Source organism: Cygnus olor, chromosome 2 (assembly GCF_009769625.2).
Source record: "Cygnus olor isolate bCygOlo1 chromosome 2, bCygOlo1.pri.v2, whole genome shotgun sequence".
NCBI classification, from domain to species: Eukaryota; Metazoa; Chordata; class Aves; order Anseriformes; family Anatidae; genus Cygnus; species Cygnus olor.
This window is the reverse complement of record NC_049170.1, coordinates 24,970,090-24,989,209: the sequence shown is the minus strand read 5'-3', so window position 1 is coordinate 24,989,209 and position 19,120 is coordinate 24,970,090. Positions and strand designations below refer to the sequence as shown.

Sequence of the window (19,120 nt, the reverse complement as noted above, 5' to 3'; positions counted from 1 at the left end):
CCGGATGACTCAGATTGCTGACCTGGTGTAAAACAACTACGTGGTTCAAAATGGTTGAGAAATTTTTGTCTGCGTAAGTTTCTGCCTAGAGAGTTCATGATGGATTATATAAGGTTTGATCAGGTCAGGAGTTTTGCTTCATGACCCTTTAACATCTTCTCCAGTTTCTTTGTCTTCTCCTCCGAGATGACTATACCAGGTTGTCCTCAGCTCCCTTTCATTGCAGACTCAGTGCCTGTGCTTTCACTGAGTCTTTGGGTAGTCACCACTAGCCATACAACAGGGATTTTGTCCCTTTATTTTAGTATTGGGCAACAGCCCTGTCAGGTTATTGCTGAGCATCCCAGAACATCTCTCTTAATATATTGTGTTATTCAAAAGGTGTACTGACAACTGCATCACATTACTCTATTTTGAGAAATTTTCATCTAATGAATGTGGACATGTTTGTTCATATCTACCTACAATAATACAAATATCAGCCTGTGAAGAAAAACTGAACGGTATGGTACACAAAATACTGTCTAGAGTTTGAACTACAAGTCACTGTCGCTACAGGTTCCCAAATACTTAAAACATTCTGTAAAGAAATATATATACAACATTACAGTATTATGGGCATCCCATAATTGCAAATCTCTCTCAAAACACATACAGATTAAAGTTTAATTATTTTTAGATACTGTACCTCATCTGTAAATCAAAACATTCATTTCAATATTCAATTTATTTAATCTCTACCATATCCAGGACTTTCTGTATCAAAGGGAGGAGGCTTAACTGGGAATCACTTGTGCCCTTTCTACTATCAACTTTGCAAACAGGTACAGTATAAGTATGATATTTATTCACCCTTACTATTTCTTTCAGATAGAAAGGCAAAATTGTTCTCTAGTACGCATCACTAATGGGTTTTGAACAAAGCCATTACAAAGACAGATGAAAAGCGGTAAAAAAAAAAATCAACAAATTACTCAGCAAAAGTGACAATTCCAAAAGTCCAGGTTTTCATTAGCAGATTCTAGCAAATACAGGTACTTTCACCATTTACTAGCAAAAAACATTTTGCAAATCATGGTCACAAACTAGAAAAAGGAATGATTCTTTTGATTATTTGTTTGTAACATGCACAAAATAAAACTGCATTGTCCTGTGAGACTTAGATTCTAAAGGTCCCGTGTAGCTAGTAGTAAATGTCATTTCTAAATTACTAATTATTTTTAATGCAAAGCAGTTATTCTAGATCTCATCATAATGGCGAAATATGAATTAACTAATGGACTGCTCAGCAGACAGTAATTATGACTCCATTTCTTTCCATTTATGCAAGCAATTTCATGTTTCCTTTCAAAGAGACTGTATTTTCTTAAACTGAGAGAAACAACCTGTAAATTGCAAAGAAAAAAAATCACAGAAAATGTAAATAAAATCTGAATGCTATTTTAAACCAGGTTTATTTAAAAAACTGGGGGAAAAGGAACATTTTGGCATGTTAGGAAATAAAAAAAAATGATTTAGTGGTGAAACAAAAACATCAGTTAAACGGGGAAGAAGAGAAAAACGTAGCAAAAAATCAAGGCAGATGAGAAGTTATAAAGTATAACAAATTATTAGATGAATCTAAAACACTGAGGAAAATAATATGGTGTCAGGCCTGGTTAGTGGCTAGTCGAGTTCCTCAGCATATGAGAGACAACACAAACTTGAATACCACAGGCCCAGTAGTAGATATAAACACAGAAATAAAAAGAATATTGACAGTAGTACAGTTCAGTATATATTTATATTCTATTTCCTAATATAAATAAGAGACTATTTATGAAATTCTCTCTAACTCATTACCTACTGAAGAAGAGGTTTAGCAATGTCTACTTGGAATTAGATTCATGAAACACTAGACCGGAACAGCTTGTACCTGTGATCTCTGGACATGGATAAGATGTCTAACTCTTTGATGTTAATCTTTAATTGATCTTAGAGCACTGGCAAAAATACAGAAGAGTGGAAGTAGCTAACATTAGGGATTGCTGTATGTGTGAACTGCAGCAGTAATAAATTTATTCATTATCTTGATATTCATGTTTGCTGCTATTATCCAAAATGGAAGAATAAAAGCTGCCTGTTTATTCTTTAACACAAGAATAAACATACTGTCCCATCTGGAAGTCTATCCAATCAGTACGGTATCAATCAGGTATGATACAAACAGATCATTTTAAAACAGGAAAACACATCAAGAACGGTGGAATAGTCATTATTTTTTGAAAAAACACCAACAACTGTGGTCTTCAGGAAGCAAACTAAAACTGTCCAAGATTAATGAAGAAGGAACAAATACACCAAAAATAAAATTAACACCTGTTATAGCAGCCTGGGATTATAGACTAATTTGCATGTTTTCTATTACTACTTGAAAATGTTACAAATTCTGTTTGCAACACACATACATACGTACATATATATACACACACGTAAGATATTTATAACTCGGCTAAATCTCTTGTATTTCTTAGATCAGTTTTTAATACAAAAATAAAACACTGAATTATACTCACCCCAGGATACGGTTCATTCCATGCCTAGCAGCATAATGTAGTGGAGTATTGTGCTGGTAAGTTTCTCCATAAGAAGTATTTGGGTCAAGAGTTTCTTTTAGTTGAGGGTTGCTCTCATATATTTGGCAGGCCAGATTTTCATCTCCATTTATAAGAGCTTTGCGGAATTTGGTAGTTGTATTTCCCATGTTGCTATTCTAGCTATCAATGGCACTTTTTCCTTTCCCCTTCATCCACTTGCGAGGTTCTGTAACATGCTTCACAGCCTAAAAAGACAAACAGTATTTCAGTTATTCTGTAAAGCACCCTTTGCTAGATGAATTCACCTGAAACTACAGCACTGTAAGCGTGCACACGAAGATTACTTAGGGCCTGTAAATTCTGCTCATTAATTGATGAAGTCCTTATAGGTAGACATACACAAATTCCCAATTCTTCACGGATTATTTCCCTATTAAATATTTTAACTACATAGACTCTTCAAACATACAGAAAATAAAAAGATGGTCAATATCCATCTGTATTAGCAGACAAGGATGAATTTCCATGGAAGAAAAGTCAATTAGAGATTAGAAGAGATTTCAAATCATAGCAGAAACAAAGTCAAATCCTTAAACTAGGAGGTAAAATTCTTCAAAAGTATGCACGAAATCAGACCTGAGTTAACTGTTACTTAAAGAACATCAAGTAAAAATGTGCTTGAAGTACCTATGCACATGTTGGTGGGTGTAAGCGGCAGGTTTTTGCGCCAGCAAGACCAATACACACAAGCACAGGATTTATTATCATAAAATCATTAAGGCCCCATCTTAACAGTACTGCTAAGCAGATTCTTAAAAATGTTAACCCCATTTGAAAAATGACACTTACAGACCAACAGTGGAAGGGTCCATACAACACCAGGCATTATAATGGCACTAGCCAACTGCACCTTACAAGAACTTCAGAGAACTGCCAGCTGCCCCGTTCCCCTGCCTCTCACCTTTATCTGATGTAGGGGACCAGCAGATAGAGTTATAGGAAGCCTGGGCAGCCAGAGCATCCCAGCTCAGCTCAGCTCATGAGATGGGACAGCAGAGGCTTACCAGGTTGTGCAGTCTGAAAGAGCACACTGTGTTTTGTGTCAGAGGGACAGAAGGGGGACTCAGCACCAGGCTGCAGCTGGTAGCACAGTGAACCTTCCAGGAGGTCTCTTTTGTGCACGAGTCACCCCATGCACACTGCTCCATGCCAGATCCTTCCCCCCACAACACGCTCTCTGGGATCCAAATATGCCAGGCGCAGCAGGTTAGGAAACTGAAATTGATTGTGTTTGGTACCTACAATCAGGCAGGGCAGGAGCCTCTATGTGCCCAGTACCTTATGTTCTGCTGGTTGGGACCATCTCAGACTTCCCTATTTGCTCTCCAGCACAGTTACTGGTGCCCAGACCACCTTGTAGACATAACAAATAGAGGAATGCAAGGAGTCTGCTGTTGCAGAAAGTCTCAGAGAATCAGGATGTATATATAATCCACACGAAAAAGATTTGGGGAAACTCTGGGGAACAGCTGCAATGCACTTTTGTTCCCACAGAGCAATCCTTTCATGAGCTGCTTCGACTTACTGTGAACTTACAAGTTACATTAATTGCAAGAGTAACAACGTGCAGGACTGAGCATGCTTGCACACTTTTACTTTTCATCCCAGTCTTCCTACAGCTTTGCTTAGGCCCCATTCTGCATGGGATGCTGCTGGCTGGACCCTGCGCCATCCCCTCTCTGCAGCCCCAGTCACAGGTCATTTGGTGAAGAGGAGGGAAAACTTTTCATCCTGATATCACCAGTGCACATCCCTCAGTTTGAGCCACTCTAGAAGGAGCACAGTGCCCTTGGCGGCCTCCACTTTCATCCCCTTTTCCTTCAAAACTGCGGCGAAGCAATCCTTATTTTGGAGTTATGTCCTACTGCTTGATGCCACTGTGGGACGAGAGATCTGCTAAACCAGCTAACTCAGCACGCTGAGCGCAGCGCCTCTGTCCTCCCCTGCCAGAGTCAAGCAACTGCGTTAATCAGCTGCACGCTTCTCATAATAACAGAGAAGTAGGTACCCCAAAAGCAGATGCACACCCTGTTATAAACACAAACCAAAGCCCAGATTCTTGAATTCTGCAGCATTTTGTGTCTTTTTGTTGTCCCTGTATTTTAAGATATAAGCATGCCCTGATACTATGTTCATACTCTTTAAGAAGGCTCCTGCGTGTTCACACTACCACGTCACAGCCTTCAGTGCTTTAGATTAATGTGCTTCCAGACATACCAATAGCTGCATTAGTGCAAATATTCAGTAGTTGTAGGCTTTAATGAAATAGCGTGCAAAACCATGAAAACATCTTTACCCTTTTCAATAAACCAGCAGTTCATATTTCTCTCTACATAAAACAAAATAAATAATGTCTAATACCTTCAGCAGCTGGGATCTCAAAAATAACTTGAAAGAATGACTTTCAGTCAAGCAGTCAAGTTTGTTATAAGAAAAGGTTACACTATTGTATTATCCATTAATCCCCTATCCACCACCAATAGCTCTTGAGGCCATAAACAAAATTAGACAAGAACAAATGCCTGAAAGATATCACATTACTCAAATCTTCATGAAAATCAATAATGCAGATCCCACTAGTGCCCTCAATGACCAAAAAAGCACAAAAACTTCTCCCATTGTCTGAAATTAGAAGGTAAGAGCATCAATTGCCGCGCACTTATTTCTGGCAATTAGCACATGGCTAGCTTGCGTCAGCTGCAGCACACCTCCTGCCCCACACATTAAACAAACCTGGCGATGGCTGAGAGGGGGTGCTAGGAGTCTAAGGAGATCAGATGGTGCCCTCGGGGAACCTGAGAAGATGGGGCAGGGTGATTCTGCTGAGAAGTTGAAGCAGAATTCTATGTATTTAGGCAGAGGTCTGTGAACGCATGGGAGAGCTGAGGGTCTGTGGAGGGTGGCTCTAGAGAAATTAAGAGCTCAAGTTTGTGCAGTGCAGAACCTGTAAATTTCATTAGTTCCACTGCACGCTGAATGACCTATTTATTTTTTGATGGAGTATGGATATATTAGATGGTAGCACAGTGTTCAGGAATGAATAATAAAAGAAGTAAGCGCATTGCCCAAAATATTATGTACATTAGCATAACATCTGGGAGTTTTAGGAACATGCAGCATGTACTGCAAAACAGTGACATCTGCTTCCCTAAAAAAAAAACCCTACATACAGCCTATGTGTACAACAAAGGGCTATATACGATACAGACATGATACAGCAAGGTGAATGAAGAAAAACAGTAAAATACTGCTCTACATAACATTCTCCAAATCTTTAGATTCTCAGAGTCAAAGGAAAGGGAGAATTTTAAGTAGGATTATAAAGCAGAGCAATGATGTGGCTTTGAACAGACGCAAGTGCAACTTCTCCTATAACTAAGAATCAGCACAGAGGTATTGAAAATTTAGCAAATGGCTAATTGAACTATAATCATCACATTATCAAAAGGAAATGAACGATGATAGAATGGGGATAGTCCAGGAAAGCACTTCAGGTGAAGGCAAACAACTTGTATTTGATGTGATAGCAAGAAACCAATCTCTGGAAGAAAGCAAGGAGAGAAGTGACGGGGTCAAAACTAATCTAGGAAACAATTTCCTATTTAAAATACAGGATGCTATAAATTGTGCTAACGCCTTTCACCTTCATACAGCATCCATAAGGCGATTCATCTTTCTCACTCTTAGCCTTTTATGCCTCAGTAATTTGGTGGGTCACACTGCAGTTTTCTTTTCTGGATTAGCCATTGCCCGTGCCAGGAGAAATGCAGAAAGACGGGTGAAGCTGCCTCTGCACATTGCCCTAACAGTGGGCTCCCAGCACCTTGGGAAGTCCAGAAGAAACCAAGACCCGACAGCTGCTGCCTCCCTCAAGCTGCTGTGGCTGCCGACTGTCCTGCTGTTAAAACATCCGATGTCTGCTGGTTGTGTCGTCTGACAGGTCTACCAGAGACTAAAGAAGCCTACTTCAGCTGAAGGAGAAAAAGGACAAAATGTGAGCTGTTGCAACAAACCTCTGGATCTGACAATGGCTGAGAGGGGCCCAGGCTGCCTTCTTTGCGTTTTTTTTTTTTTTCTTGTTTTTTTTTTTCCATTCCATTAAGGGCTTCGCATCCATTAGGTGCTCTCGGAGGACAGTGAGCTAACAAGGCCAGTGCTGGAACCAGGCAGTGATTCATCAGAGAGGAGACTTGGTTTGCTCTTTCAACCCTCCATTTCATGCATCTGAAGGCGACGGGCATATGACACATACATTTCCTCCTTAAAGAGAAAGAGAAGGGGGGCCTGGAAGGTCCAGCCAGGCCACAGCCTCAGGGACTTGGAGGCTCCCATGGGCTGAATACTGGGGTGGCTGACGCTGCCTCAGCAGCTGCCAGGCTGCTATTGCTGGAGTCTGCTGTCAGTGTCACCGTTCTTGCTTTGGTGCTTACATAAACTTTTAGGCTATTTTCTTAATGTGATGTGTTATAAAAACATTGCAAAATAACAAAAAAGGACAACAGGAAAATGGCAGTCTTCAAATATTTCATCTGAATAAAATGGGACTCGAAGAGAATTTTACAAGACAAAGACGACATATTTGTTTGGTAGGCAGACCTGTTTGCAAATTTTCAAGTTCTGTGACAACAAAACGGCTGTATCATAGCCATTATTGTAACCTCATATTTATTACAACAACAAATATCACTATGACCTTTTATACCAAAGAATACAGGAAAAACAGTTAGCAAACACAGCACTTAGTATCCCCCTACTATTTCAGAATTTCAAACATCAACAATCACACTCATTCAAACTTAGCAACTGTCTTTACTACTCTACCATTCCCCAATAAAAGTTCCAGGTTAATCATAAAGCCAAAATACTGTTTGCACAAACCGCCTTAAAGTCAAAGGAAAGATTCCCATAAACTCCGTCAGGAGCATCACACTTCTCTGCTTTGGCAACAAGCAGTAAAACTTCTATGGACTTATTAGCAACACCGCTAAAAGCAGCACTTTGATATCACAGCTCTATAAATATTTAACAAAGAGATGGATACTCCCACAGGAGCCTGAAGACGAAGCACAAGATGAAAAAAGAGTGAATACCGAAAGACTTGGGTATATCAAGGTACAAATGAGATTTTGAGAGTAGTCGCACCAGCTGCCCAATTGCTATTGATTTTTTCATGGGTATCATCATAGACGTGAGTTTGAAGAAGGATGACTGTAATGGCTTAAAAGGATTTTAGAAATAGTCCTCCCTTGAAGTAGTGCCACGGCGCTTGCTAGAAATTTGTAACAAATGGTAAAATATCATACAAGAGGGACCAGACAACTATTTTTGAAGCCTCCTATTTCTAACACTCATTTTGGAATCATGTATTCAGCACGAGTCTTTCATGAGATGACATACCTCCCTAAATTTACATTTGAATTGCTTTAATACTGAAGCAAAATTTCTCGCTGAATGTAGCACTAGCATGTGATCGTACAGCAGCCATTTCCTATCTTGGGGGATAGGAAAAGGAAAGGGAGTACTACAGTACTGCTCAGTAAATCTAAAGAAAACGTTATATATTTCTTGCACAAAAAAAAAATCTTTTATCTATATGATGAGGAAAGATCATCAATAGAACCAATCATCATTTGCAACTGTTACTTTGCAGTGTAACACTTCTTAATTCTAAAAAGTTTGAATACCATTTGTTGGCTGAAAAAAGAGTATTTCTTACTTAAAAAAAGTATTTTTGCATGTAAACTATAAGAAAATTATTGTGGAATCAATAGTAAGCCAAGCTGAAAGAAGAAAGACATTGCATAGCCTCTAACAATTATATCTTCATACTATCAAAATGAAGTTTTGATATTGGTATATAATGTGGTTTTTATACCCTTGCAATGACAACTGCTAACAAATTGCCTACACAAAAAGGAGAAAGAAAAAAGATATCAAAACAACCTTTTTTCCAGAAGTACCTTGCTTTTGTTGAAAATATAAAATATTTTACTGCATTCTACATGCATCTTCTGTTCTAAGCACAGTTAGCTCAAAAGGTAACTATTTTATTTGCTTTGGATACTGCAGTTAAACAGTTCATTTTTATAAGGTGAGTTTATAAAATATTTACTGCAGAGTCTGTCCTGCATTACAAATCATAATTAATTGCAGAAGGGAATCACGCGCAGCTTCATGTTTTAGGAAAAAAGCCTACTAACCTGGTACATTTAGGAATGTTGCGCCATGATGAATTACAATCTTCACTACTGGGATGGACTAACACGAATGAAGCAAGTCAAAAGTTATGTTATAATTCTCAGAATACTAAGTCCTCTCAAACAAGAAAAAGCCCTGTTGATTTCTTCTACTCATTCCTGGCCCTATCCTCTGTCCAAGAAGTAAAGAGAACAACAGTACCAAAATACATTCACTTTATCAAGAGGACAGAATTAAAAAAAAGCATGCAAACATGGATACTTACTTTAGTATAGCTGGCAGATATGTCTATAATTAAGATATAGTAGAAAATGTTAGGTTAAAGCTGATTTTTACTAGTTTCCAGTAAAGATGTAAGATTTACCAAACTTGAATTACTAAGCAAAAATTTCTCTTGCTGGACATCTGCTTCTGGAGGAATATTTCTGCACAATTAAGTAACAAGTGTGCTAGCAAAGCCTGAGAATCAAGTTATGGAAAAGGGGTAGTTTTTTGAATCTTTTTAAGCTAATACAACTTACTTTCTTGTTGTTGTGGTGGTGGTTTTTTTTAACTGCTTTTGTTTGTTTTGTTATTGTTGTCATTTTTTAAATTGAAATAAGATATATTCTAAGGTTTGTGCCAAAAGATCTGAAGTCATCACCATGAAATAATGAAAGCATCTCATCCACTTTAAGCCTTCTGAATGGAGCTTGACATTGTCAAATTCAGTGTTATGTTTTACATGTCCAATTATAGACCAAAAAATGAACCTAAAATACCAATGTAGAGAATTATCTACAAATATAGCATTGGGTAGCCTTAGTAGAAAAATAACCAATATACATTCTTTTTGTTTCAAACACTAAGGTTGAAAAGTGGCATTAATGTTGAGAATTTACTTGAATAAAATATAGTGCAGGGTTGTGAAGGAATTATTTCCTCATTATACGTTTGTAGGATAGAGAGTCTACCAACTCATGTTACAATCTTCTGCTGGCTAACGTGCCCACAACTAGAAGGCTTAAAGCTATTGCTAAACTCAGTAATTTGAGACTTTGGCTTACTGACTCAGGCACAAAGACTTTGATCCAGGTGGAAGATTTCCTTTCTTACACACTTCTTTTGCCTGCCTCCAACTCCAGTTTGCAGAGAAAACAGACTTTTAAGCATGGCTCTGGTTTCCTCTGCCTTGATACACTGAGAGTGATGCCATAGGGACAGATGCAGCAGACTAGAAGCAGTTATCAGTTTATGATAAAAAAATAAAAATAAAAACAACAATCTAGTGGCATAACTTAAAACGTGCAGCTGTTTCTATACAACCTTTTCTTTTTTTTTTTTTTTTTTAAGGGAGCAGCAATTCAGGATAATGGAACAAAAGACTTACCATTCTATAACTGTGCACTGAAGTACGCAATAGTCTAACGTGTAATTGCAGATTATTTCATATTTATTTCAGGGCACTATGTCTTTAGAAAGTTATTTAAAAAACAACAATAAAATCTGCAAAGTTCTCTGAAGTCCAGATAAAATTTTGGAGTCGTTCCCAGTGCAACATTCTGTCAAGGCCTTAATCTGATTTAATTTGCTGTAGCTTTAGTTACTGATACAAGAGATATTTTCTCCTTTATGGCCTTTTCAGGCTCCAGTCTCAAAATACAGCAGAACTCTTTTCAGGCTAGCTTTTCACTCCTCAGATTAAACAGACTAACCAAACCTTACATAATATAAAATACCTGCTTCTCAAATAATACTGACACTACTGCTCCAAGACCTCCTCTATCTGCATCAGAAGGTGAAGAAGCACAGCAAGAAAGGTTTGACTTTTTTTTTTTCAAGAGCAAGACAAGCTGCATGCAGACATGCTTGATAGCTGTGGCATTGTAATCTCGAGCACACTTTATTTTAGTATGAAAAACTCACTACAGACTGCCCAACCTACTAAAATATCCGAAAACACGTCTGCCACAGCACGTAAAATACTGTTAGCTGCATAAATGTCTACAGAAGTGACTTCTCTGCCACAGGTCAGTGCAGGTAACACCACTTTTGCATCAAGCACTGGACCCAAGCACTAGATGCCAAAGTGAACAAATATCACCCAGCCTCCTGTGTAAAGAAGCACGGGCAGCTGTGAGTCACCCAACAGTCAGCATCGGTGATAAACTGAAGAATAAGAACCGGAGACTGGCAGCTTCCTTTAGCAGTGCCATTTCTTTCACATTGGCAGCACGAGAACCCCATCCTGTGTAATGCTTTGCTGCTGCATTTCTCCTTAATCACATACGCTGTGGCTGCTGCGCCAGCTGGGATTTGCAAAAAGGACTCAAATACATTTTATTTAACTGTAAGGTAAGCAACGACCCAGCTCGGTTCAGTTAGAGATGAATGTCTGTCACCTCCAACAGACAAAAAGTACAGGGTAAAACGGCCGCTGAGAGTGACAAGGTAAAGGTTTACAGAGGAATGGACGGGTGGAATGGACACGGTGGCATTGTCAGCAGCAAAAAGCCCAAAGAAACGCGTGGATTCCTATCAGACTGACCTGCTTAGAAAAACTGAGGATAAAGAAAACCAGTTCTGGTCAATTGTGCCACGAAAAGGAGCAGGAATGAAGACAGCAACACAAAATTGGCTATAAAAAAACCCACAGGGAACTTGATTAACCAGCCTAAATGGGGTGCAATGTGCCTTGACCCTGCCTTGATGGAGTTCAGGATGTATTTTTCAAGTATGCTTGCTCAGCTTAACACAATTTAAAAGCCTTGTTAAGATTCAGGTGAACAGGTTTGAAATTGCACTGTAACCTAAAGAGAACCCTCTGGAGAGCCTTTGTGATAAACCGCCCAGCTAAAAGCTTTAATGTTAACACAGTTTTCAGTGGCATTAAACTGATACAATTGAAATCCAAACTTTTTGGCATAAAACGTCCAGGCACATCTACAGAGAGCAAAAATAAAGAGCCTGGCAACACAGGGCTGCTCAGGATCAGAATCATCCACAGCAAAATCTGAAAAAAATCTCATACATTGAAAAACCTTAACATGTTCCTGAAGCACAAACCTCTCAGTTCGATGAAGCTTTCTCATAGTTAAGAGCATCAGCTGGGAGGGTCGTGCTGCAGCTGTATCTCGTAAATCGGCAACAGGCCTGGATGGTGGATCTCAAAAAGTAAGAATAGTTAATATATGAGGTAAGTCAACTGCAATCAGGCTGTACATAGTTGGCATTGTTCCACCACTTTCTAAAAACACACAGTTGCATTATGCAGGAATAATAAATATCTGAAGTCAGTGCATTTCAACCCCCAAATTACTGCTTTTATGAACAGCGATAAATCACTTTAATAAAGTAAAAAGTTAAAAAGGTGAGCAAACAAGTAAAACTAGATTTTCAATGTAGAGACTCCCAAAATACCATCCTGTATTTTAAGTTGTTTGAGTAAAGCAATAATCACAGAATCCTACCGCTGACTCCGGACTCGTAACTTAGATCCAGCATTTGGTCTGTAGGCTGCTGATAGTCTGCAGCTCACAAGTTTTGAATAACCTAACCAACCCTTACCTTAATTTGTCTATTCTTATTACCCCAGTAACTGAAAGCACTGAAAAGAATATTATGCAGCATTTCAAGGAATATGCAAGGCATGAGAAGTTCCCTGTTGTCACATAAGTAACATGACAGAGTGACAGAGCACATCTCTTACTTGGTGCGTTACAATTATTTCATAAAGATCTACGGGATGAAACTTTTTAAAACACACCCTGCATTAAAGAAGTATTTCTTCCTATGCTATTCAAGTGGGCGGTGAGGAAAGCATATTAAGCTGTTGGAGGAAGATGACAAACAACATTCACAAAATTACTGGACTAGAAACAAACGTGCACACACTTTTATTGTTTCCTGGAAGCATTCTTACATGCTGGCTTTGTTCTCTATAAAGCTAAGAGACAATGTGACCTCGCTGATCTCCCAAAGATATCGTGATTTTTTTCAGATGAATGAACAAATCAATTTCCTTTTAACAAAGAGGTAATTTAACTGGTCAGCACTCCTTCAAAGCAACACATTCATTTAAGGTCTAAACACAGAGTCTGGGACATCATTGTGTGTCTAAAATGAGACAGACTCCCACAGCAAAACACAGTTTCTATACAATATTTCAGAAGTGTTTTACGACATTTCTGAGATGCAACTTTAGGAACTATTTAACTATTTTGAGTCCAAGAAGCACACATCCTGTTTGCCAGGGTTGCGAGTTCCCAGGATCTCACGAGCATCACTGCCACGAACTCGTCACTCAGGTAACCACAGAGACAAGAACCATCACCTGCACCTTACGCATGCCCCCAGATTAGCAGACTTGCAACTGCTGCAGTTCTGATAAAATATACCCACGGGCAAAATTCTGACTCTGGCAAGGAAACGGCAAAAGATGTATTGGATCTAATCTAACATTAATTTACACTATTCTGTGATTAAACACGTATTTTTAACTTTTGCCAGAAAACCTATGCTGAAATGTTGGGTTGTTTATTCCACTGCATACAAATTGTTTGAACATTTATATAAAGGCTACGGACAACAAATGTAATTATGGCACGTCACTTACAGTTTATATTTATGAAGATTATTCTTGACTCGAGTATAATTGCAATGAAACACAACGTTGTTGCACGACAAAGATTTTTGGTTTCAAGATTAATATCGAACCAAAGAAAACAGTGAGAAAGAAAGAGAATAAAGTTATTTTCAAAAAAAAAAAAAAAGACAACCCTGAGTTTGAATCAGCTGTGCTGTTAACAAAATCAACATACCTAGTGACTGGCCTAGACACTGATGCAATACTAATGACTGCTGTTCTTAGTAGAATACTATCATGACTTTCACAGTGTAAGGCAAGGAGTGGACGAAAGAGAAATACAAGTTGTCAGAGTCCCTCATTGTGCAAAATCGTTGTACATTTGTCACCAAAACTGCATGAAATGGATTGGAGTTACAGAGACTTAATGTTACAAAGATTTTCAAGAACCAGTCTTAAAAAATGTATTTTGTTTTAGCCAAGTTATAAAATCTGTACGACTTTACTTGAAAAGATCTGCAGCTATTTACTTGGAGCTTCCAAATGAAGTAACTGTACAGACAGCGGGATGATAAAAAAGCTAACTGTGTTTGGTGGTTAGGAGAACTTTCTCTGTGACTGCTTCCCAGAGTCATGCTGAAGCTAGGCAGAGAGGACAGGAGCAGCCCTGCCATTTCTCCTGTGCTCTCGCTGGCACCCAAAGAAAGGGGTGGAAAAAGAGGCAGGAGTAACAAGCCTGGCTGGATTGCCAGGAGGAAGAAAAATGAAGGAAATAAGGGAAAATAGTCTGCAGAGTTGGACGGTGGAAAGAAAAACAGAAAGGAGAAAGGACGCTAGGACATCTTTATCATCCATGGACCACTGCAATGGATGCTAAGTGAGGCAAAGCAAATAGGTGTTCATTTAAACTGATGGACATAGGGGCACACAAGAGTAGGTGAATTATGGTTGTTCTGTAAAAACATTCCTTATTCTGGCATTTTTCATTTCTAAGAAATGACTGAGACCACGTAAGTCTCTTAAAATGATTTCTACTTTGTTGAAACTTTCTCAAGCAGTATGTGCCTACGCGACTTGCCAATAGAGTACTCCACTCAGGACAATGAGGTTTCCTTCAGGAACAAAAAGAGAGCACGGAAGGAACTCAAGCTGACAGTAATCCTGCCGTAACCCTACTCAGTATTGTCATGAGGGTTTTTGCTTATTTCTCCGTTATAATTCAGCCAGAGCATGATTCTCAGTCATCTTTTTGAACACAACAAGTCAAAACAGTGTCATCTACTTGTGAACTGTACTCTTGTATCTGTATCTGTTGTGTAAATGTACACAATAACTACGCACACTTTACATCTTTTGTAAGTCGTCCAAACTCAAACAGAGCATACTCTTACCATTATTCAGTTTTTCTGAAGCATACTGTTGTTTTTACGCCTCTGAAATGATTTAGAGCCATAGAAACTGCAGGACACTGTCTAAACAACTGAACAGAGTTGCCTCTTTCCACAGTTTATGACATTTGCGTTGTCCAGAACACTGAAGCACCATCACTTATTCACAGACTTCAAGTTTCTTCCAGTGAATTATTTTTCATAATTTCATTGCCAGAATATACATCCCAAACCCAGTGACGCAGAGAAGTGAGCTTTGCCCTTCGAATTAGCAAACTAGTTGCTCAAACTACTCTCCTTGAAGCATAAACAAACCATTAATATTACTACTTCTCTTGACAACTAAGCTTAAGAAAAATGCATGTTACACTGTGCTTTAAAATTAGTATTTATTTTAAATATTTGAGCCATAAGCAAAAAAAAAACAAACAGATGTTCTATGGCAGAAATAAAATAATTTTAATTTCACTTTCTCTATATTCTTCTCATAGCCAAGACTGCTGAAGCTTGGATTGTTGGACATTGAGTTTTCCTCTCCTTCCTTCCTGGCACACATGTAGCTCACATGCACAGAGAACCTTAGTGAATGCAGACCCCACTTTTTTCTTAGCATTCTTTTAAAAGTCCTGATAGATTTGTCCCACAAAACTGTGTTACAGTCTTTCTTGAACAGCAAAACTTTGACATAGAACCTGTTTTTTTTTAGTCTAAACCACAACATTCAAGTTACCAGATCCTTACATCTTGTTCCTACTGGAACATTTCACTACTGCATCCACTGCTTCAATTTCTTATTGCTCCTGAAAACAAAAACCTCTCTGTTTGTGCAGAAATGTGTCATAACAATAAAAGAGCATCTGTGCACCCATAAATCCAACTGCATTTATATTGATTAATGCTAACTGGTTTGCAGTAGGTTTTCGTCTTAAATTATTGCAATAGAAAGTAGATACTGTAGAAAGCCAGGAAAGGTTTTGTTTTATTGGTTTAGCACACCGGCTATATCATACCATGCTTCACTAAGCAGCCTATATAATCAAATTGTTCTTCCTTCAGCCAAAGTCTTTTAAAAAATCACTTCCTCCCCAGTGCAGTAATTTAACAGCAACTTCCATGAGTTCGGATTAAAGGACATTAAGGCATCTCTTTAGACACCATCCTACAGTTGCTGTAAAACCAAGAGAAGGCAGAAGGCAGGCACGAAGGCTGCTCAAACGTACCCAGGGCAGCGTGAAGATACCATCTCGACCAAATGTAATGATCTGAAAAAGTATTAAATCAATTGAATGTTTGACCAAGGTAAAAGGCTACACAGCACAGCAACAGATAAGATGTACAGCAACAATTTCTGGAAGAAAACTACTGCCCATGAATTACATGAAAGAATCCAAGATTTTTCACAGAAGAAAGAACCAGCTCTCAGATACTGATAAATGAAGGATCCTTGAGTACAGAAAGGTCTCCTGTCACTGTGCTTGCCAAGATCAAGATTTACGTACCGAGAAAGGATCAGGATGGTGCTGATCTTCCAGCAGAGTCCCAGATATCTCCAGCGGGATTCTCTGGATCTAACACCAGAATGAGTAAAAAAGATGCTGCAGACCTGCAGGAATTGTGTTCCTCAGTTTCAGGTACCTTCTTCTAAATACTAAATTGAAACCATTTTCCTGGATCAACATCTCAGAAGTTGATACAACTCAGTATCTTCCTGACAGCACTCAGTCCTACATGTCACAGAAAAAGTTGTAAAAAGCTTAATTAGCTTTTTTTTGTTAGCAATCTGCTAAGAAATGTCTTTAGTCCAACAATTAAGAGATGGACCATGTCCTGAAACGAGGATTCTTCATCATACAGATTTATTCATGAATGTTCTTATTGTCTGCATCACAATGTCCAATGCTGCAGAAATTATAATAGATAATTGGAGCCAATGTGTTCTTGAGATAATGAGTTCAATTGATATTCAATGTGGAAACCTGATTACCTGATTTTTACAGCCAACTAAGAAATTAAAAACTTTAATGAGCTTTTTGTAGCTATATTACTAAGTTTAAAAAAAAATCTGATTTACAAAATTATTAGACAAGCCATTAAAAAAAATAAAAGATTTGAGGGTACTATAACAAATTAAAAATTAGTGTAGGTCTGACAAAGACTGGTAAGAGTCCTTTGCAATTTTGGAACCTGTTTCACACTGTTTGAAAAAAAAATCCTCAAAAATAAAAGCAAACTTTGCTAAGGAATAAATATCCAGAATTCTAAATAGAAGAAAAACTAGTTTATTCCTACCTTAAAATAATCTTATCTCTAACAGCAATACTATTTCAAGACATTAGCTTAAAGCAAGCTGAAGATGATTTTATTTATGAATACTATTAATGACAACTAGACTAATCCTTCAATTCCAACAATCTCATTTATTTTCTACTGCTTAGATGTCAACATTTTATTGACCAACACATTTTATTGCATGGCTTTCATGAAACAGCATTATGTTTGCATTGCAGCAAAATTTCTATTGGTTTTCCATATGAATATTCTTCAAAAATATGAAACCAAACAGAAGACGTATAACATTAGTTAAGAGTTTTCCGTTAACAACATATGCGTTTTTCTTTCCAAATATTAAAAACGTAGTTGTAATAATGGCTGTACTGGACCAGACACTTCTCATCTAATATCTTGTCCCAGAAAGTTGCCAGCAGAATACACCATTGAAAAGTATAAAAACTGGGCAAGCATGAACTGGTATTTTTTTTTCTGCAATACTCTCCCAGTCTTCTGCAATTTAGCACTTGATGAATGCATAAGCCAGATGTGCTGTGTCTATATTAATAAGCTGCAGTGCATTTTTCTTCCATTAATTTGTTGAAAAACTCCCTGAAACCATGGAAATTTTTACCAGTCACAGCATCCTGAAATTTCACAGCTTAACCATTCATTGTGAAGAAACATCTTTCTGTTTTTAACCTGACACTTGCTAAATTTCATTTTCACTGTCTACAAGAACTGAGAGGTAGACAGCAAAAAAATCTTCCCCTACTTACTCTCTCCACTTGTGATTTTAGAGCTTGCTATTATATTGCCTGCTACAAGTGATCAACCTGTCATATCAACCTTTTTAGAGGTTACTCTTACAGATCGATTAATCCTAATTCTTATGGAATGGATTCCGTGCGACTTTTACGATCCTTTCTGCTGTTTCTGATCTTTTCTCAATGCAACTAAAATGTTTTTGGGTTAGGAGACCAGAAGCTGTATACAACATGCAAAATGCATGGACTTACATGGTGGTGGCATGATCTGTACTCTTTCAGCATGTGATTTCCTTTTTGGGCTGGTACTAAGCACTGAGCTGATTTTCCTCAGATATTTATTACAACTTCAAGATCTGGTTCTTGAGTGGTAATCTTTAAGATAACCACTTTGTATATAAATTTAGATTTTTTTTTCCAACTGTGTGAATCTTTCACATTTGCCTATACTGAATTTCACGTACTAAATATTTACTATTCCGACTAATGAGATTATTTTACGGTTGTCATTGTAGCATTGTCTAGAGAATAGTCTTACCACTTCTCATCTTTTCCAGATCACTTATCCGTACATTAAACAGCATACCACTGATCTATTTGGGACTCTGTCAATAACCTTCAGCCACTGTGAAGACTGCCTATTTATTCCCATCTTTTAACCAGCTACTTCTCCATGGAAAGGACCCTCCTTCTTTCATAGAATCACAGAATGGTTTGGGTTGGAAGGGACCTTACAGATCACCCAGTTCCAACCCCCTGCCATGGGCAGGGACACCTCCCACTAGAGGTGAGTGGCTCCAAGCCCCATCCAGCCTGGCCTTGATCACTTCCCCACAGCTGTTTAAATTCTTTAAGACTTTTAAGCAAGGAACGGTGTCAAATGTCTTTTGGAAATCCAACTGGAGAATAACAACCATATTTTCTCTGTTAACTTCTTCAAACCATTTTGCTAAGTTTGTGGGACCTGACTTTCCTTTACGATGATTGCTGACTGTTCCTCAGGATGTCGTACTTGTCCATGTGTCTGCTAATTTGGTCAACTATCACATCATTTCTACTAATACCCAAGGTACAGATGTCAGGCTTACACATCTGCTGCTCTGCGCCTGCCTTGGAATCTTTTAAAATTGCCATCACTTTAACTAACCTCCAGTAATCCAGCACTGAGGTAGCTTTTAGGAGAGAGTTTAAATGTGACAAAATGTAGTTTTTTGCAATTTTAATTACATCAAGTATACCAAAGAAAACCATATTCATACTGAGAAAAATAACCCGAAACGGAGTCTACACAATTTTCCA

At 38.2% G+C, this 19,120-nt stretch overlaps 1 protein-coding gene across 4 annotated transcripts in view; it reads right to left on the bottom strand.

Annotated features, from left to right (window-relative positions):
* ANKIB1 (ankyrin repeat and IBR domain containing 1) overlaps nucleotides 1-19,120 on the bottom strand; it is a 95,401-nt gene that overhangs the window by 62,141 nt on the left and 14,140 nt on the right. For all 4 annotated transcript variants that reach the window (XM_040548823.1, XM_040548822.1, XM_040548826.1 and 1 more), the window contains exon 2: nucleotides 2,556-2,821. In XM_040548823.1, the coding sequence (XP_040404757.1) occupies nucleotides 2,556-2,743 (188 nt within the window). In that variant the 5' untranslated portion in view covers nucleotides 2,744-2,821. The remainder of the gene's footprint in view (nucleotides 1-2,555; nucleotides 2,822-19,120) is intronic.